This window comes from Notolabrus celidotus, chromosome 12 (assembly GCF_009762535.1).
Source record: "Notolabrus celidotus isolate fNotCel1 chromosome 12, fNotCel1.pri, whole genome shotgun sequence".
NCBI classification, from domain to species: domain Eukaryota; kingdom Metazoa; phylum Chordata; class Actinopteri; order Labriformes; family Labridae; genus Notolabrus; species Notolabrus celidotus.
In genome coordinates, this window is record NC_048283.1 from 17980932 (window position 1) to 17985076 (window position 4145).

General features: G+C 38.6%; 1 protein-coding gene across 1 annotated transcript in view; it reads right to left on the reverse strand.

Annotated features, from left to right (window-relative positions):
• The window catches only part of si:dkey-12j5.1 (probable assembly chaperone of rpl4), a 31440-nt gene that overhangs the window by 26850 nt on the left and 445 nt on the right, over positions 1–4145 (reverse strand). The window contains exons 2-7 of the mRNA XM_034697095.1: positions 3790–3869; positions 3511–3620; positions 3268–3414; positions 3007–3159; positions 1240–1349; positions 993–1116 (exon numbers count right to left, since the gene is read on the reverse strand). Coding sequence (XP_034552986.1) covers positions 993–1116; positions 1240–1349; positions 3007–3159; positions 3268–3414; positions 3511–3620; positions 3790–3869 — 724 coding nt within the window. The remainder of the gene's footprint in view (positions 1–992; positions 1117–1239; positions 1350–3006; positions 3160–3267; positions 3415–3510; positions 3621–3789; positions 3870–4145) is intronic.

Consider the following 4145-nt stretch of genomic DNA (forward strand, 5'->3'; position numbering starts at 1 on the left):
AGCCTGACCCCTAGAGTTCAAAGCTGGTATCACAGATCCACTTTTAAGCTCCAGAGAATGTCTCTACTTTTCCCAGAGTTTACTGATGTAACAGCCCAAAGAATACTTTTTTATGATAGTTTTGTATTGATTTGTTAGATAATTCAGATATTCACAGCTTCCAATTCAAAGGAGGTGGGCTGTTTTTTATTTGTGAGAGTTTAATTGAAAAATCCAAGAAATGAAACATCGCTTTTCACAAACAATGCTCTTGTTTCTTCGGATACTTCAACAAAGTTGCTGTATAAAGTTATCTTCAGAAAACACAAAAAGATGGTTATAAAGTTGCTGAATATGAAATCTGAGGCCAGAAATCACTAATTCTGGAGCACTTTTTGATTCTGCAACGTACGAGACCTGCAAACTGATTTTTTCATTTTAAATCATGTGTTGTGTTCAACTCAAGGATCCATTAGTGATGTGACGGACTCACAAGAGACACATTTTTTCAATGTCTAGATTTCTTTCAATAACACCTCAATAAGCATTCTTAAGCATGCTTCACAAGAAGCTGCCCACAAAAAGGTTTTGCCTTGAATTTCTCCTGCCTTTTATTACAGCCAGGAATAGAAGTGATTCTTAATATCTCTGCAATAAAAAACACTTGGACAAAAAATAGACGTTTTTAAGTACATCTGAAGCTTCACACTGAAAAGTTATTGGGGTTTCTTTCCCAAATCGAGTCAAGCTGGCTGATCCTCCATCTCTTTTTATCAGATGGCTATATGACCCGAGTGATCTGTGTGGTAATTAACATTCCTATCAGCATGACCTGCCTGTGTGCATGTGCGTTAATGTATGTGTCCATCTGCTGATTAACGGCACACAATTCAATTTGCTCAGAATAATTAACTCAGCAGATTTTTTGCTGTAATGTGGTTATAATTTATCCTTCATGTATTTGTGTGCGTGTGCGTGTGTGTGTGTGTGTGTCTGTGTGTGTGTGTACTGACCTGGTTTCTCTCCGTACTGAACAGGTAACTGGCCATGAGCTGCAGAGCCTCTGGGTTGTCATAGTGATACTGTAATGCTCTCTCAACGGACTCCCTGCACTTGTCTGCAGCTCCCTCTTCCATGCTACATATACACGCACACACACACATTCACACAGACAGATTAACAAATGTGGACTCATGACCAAGCTGGTAACATGAAATAGGGTTATGACGGTCAACAGTGTAACTCAGGGTGCTCCTGTACCAGAGGTCTGAGAGGTAAATCTCAGCAATGGAGCAGTAAGCCGCACTGACGTCCTTGGCTGTGGGGAGTTCAGGGTCCTCGTCTGACGGGGCAGCAGCTCCAGCCTGAGCCTGCATTCAGTCAAATAATTCAAAAGATAGTTAACATGGCATGCCGATATTACTTAATATATATTTGAAATTTGAGTAAGTTTTCCATTAAAGCAAATATTGGGTGACATTTATGACTTCCCAATATTCCAGTAAAAACCTTCAAATAGATCTGTTTAATATGTTACAGTATGATAAGTGATGAAAAGGTGTTGTCAAGTCAACAAGTTCTTTCTTATAAATACTGTAAGAACAGTTATGCAAATTGGCATCAATAATTAACATATCATAATGTAGGTTAGACAGTTTGAGAATTAAAGTGGAACAAACAATGTCTGACACGCTGAAACTGAGCCATTGTGACAATACAGGCTGTCAAATTTACTCTTCTCTTACTCTTTATCTTTCAGTCAAGTTAAATTTAACATTTTTATTGTTGCCGTTTTTATTGTTGCTCTTTATTCCTAATTATTCTCTTAAATTAAAGTCTAAAGAGGTGGAAAATTCAGTACAAGAGGGGAAACGAATAAGTGCTAAAAGAAGTAATGCTATGGAAATATCATAATTTAATGTCAGTCACGAGACACTAAGAGAACGTCTTCTGTGTGTCTGTAGAAGAGGTTTTAATTTGCACAATAGCTATGTATTACGTGAACAGACAAATCCGTGATCCAGACACTGGAATCAGATATTTGGTCTTTTTCTAAAGGTACTCAAATCACAGTAACTAGTGATGCTATTTGATCACTAATTTGAAATCCAGACAACCAAACTACTCCTGCCCTCTGGCATACTTAAGGCAAAGAAAGTCATCCTTGTATTCTAGGGAAAGAAAGTTTCTCAGTCACTCAAACAATGGCTGACAGCATCGATCAATAGGTAAGAGAGGAGCAGATAGGTCCTCAAGGACGAGCTTATCAATTGGGAAAAATCATTACGCTTGAAATTGGAAAAGATGGGGACGGAGACAAGTCGTGAAAACTAGAAGACATAAACGGCACTCAGAGGAAGGAAGGAGAGGGAAGGCTTTTTGTGGGTATTGCAATCCATTTGCTTCTGAGATGCATTTTATGTAGTAAATGTAGGCATTCGGTAAATAATTTTCTGTTGATTGTTTTTGCATTACATTGTTATATGTTCTAGTAGTACCATGATATTGCTTTAAACTGAAATACATGGAAGCAGAAAAATTGCCAGAGCACTTTTAGTACACATTCTCAACATACCGGTAAACCCTTCATTTGTGTCATGAATACAATTTTATAGAAATGAGATAAGACAGAGAAAACATACCTGATCTGTCCACTATCATGTCATTTATTCATGTCATGTGGTTTTGTGTCTAACCGACCCTACTCTATTATGTGTGTTATTGCAATGTGATGTCATACATACATGATAGGTACAACAGATAGATAGATAGATAGATAGATAGATAGATAGATAGATAGATAGATAGATAGATAGATAGATAGATAGATAGATAGATAGATAGATAGATAGATAGATAGATATTGCATATACTGTCCAACAGCACCCCCTTGTGCAAATAAATTACATTACACTTCAATCAATCCCTACCTGCAGTGTTGTTGCGATATTGTGGCATGTTCTGCATGTTAATTAGTATTCACAACTATGAGTTGTTTGTTTTGGTCATATATTGAGATGCACTTACTGTGGTCTGCTCTTGTTTTTCCAATGCAGACAGCAGGACTTGTATTCCTCTAGTGTAGTAGTCCACAGCCTCCTTGCCTGTGTGAATCTGTCCTAGGTACATGTACTTACTGTGGCCTACATCTGGGCTCTGCTCCACTGCACGCAGAAACACCTGGAGATATTCTGTCAAGGAGACTAGGTAGCTACTGTGGAAGCATTACTACCCTAAAAACAGTATGGACATGTTTGACAGAGAGATAACAACCTGCATAAAGGATATTTCCTTAGCTTTCTGTGTGTCTCCAAGCTCAGAGCAGATGTGTCCAAGCATATCTAGAGCTTGAAGGTTGTTGGACTCCACATCCAGGGCTCGCTGACAGAACAGGCTAGCCATCTCAAAGTCAAAACCATCCATGCACTCCTCTGTCTGTACAAGAGAAGATCACACAGTATAAGACACAAGCAGCAGACAGGAAAAAGCACTAAATGTCTCGGAGATGTTGTTGTGAGTATCTTGTGTCACCTTTTCTAGTAGTTGTTGAACAGAGTACTTCTCAGATGTCTTCTTCTTAGCTTTTTCATGCATTCTCACTCTCACCCTTTCTTGGGGTGTCAATCCAACAATTCCTGCATCTGTCATGATAATTCAAGTGGAAAGCCAGGATTAGTTGTGCCTCATTTAGTCTCATTAACTCAAAGGTTCAATCAAAGCATAAGATGTTGACTGTCTGCTGAATGGTTGACGTTATTATGACATACTGCAAATCACAAGGAAAGTATGTGAAACAGTGAATAAGATTACCCTTGTTGGGGCGGTTCTCTTTCCTCTTCGGCTTATTTTTCTTTTTGCCCTTTGCCTGTCCCCCCATAGCGGTGAAAATCCTGTGATATTTACACAATATCTGCCTTCAAAACAAACTCTAGTCAAAGTGTGAGGCTTCCACGCGTGGAAATCCAGTACAGATGATCTGAGTAACACTGCGCATGCTCAGGGCAGTGACTGCTACGGAGAGCGGTAAGGGACACAACATAAACGGTTTTGAACTGACCGTTTTCTAATTTAAAAAAGAAAGGGGGACATAAATACTTTCTACAATTGTTACTTATTGATTATTAAAGCTATAGGCAACTAGTAAAGAAACTCTTAAATTTCTCTAC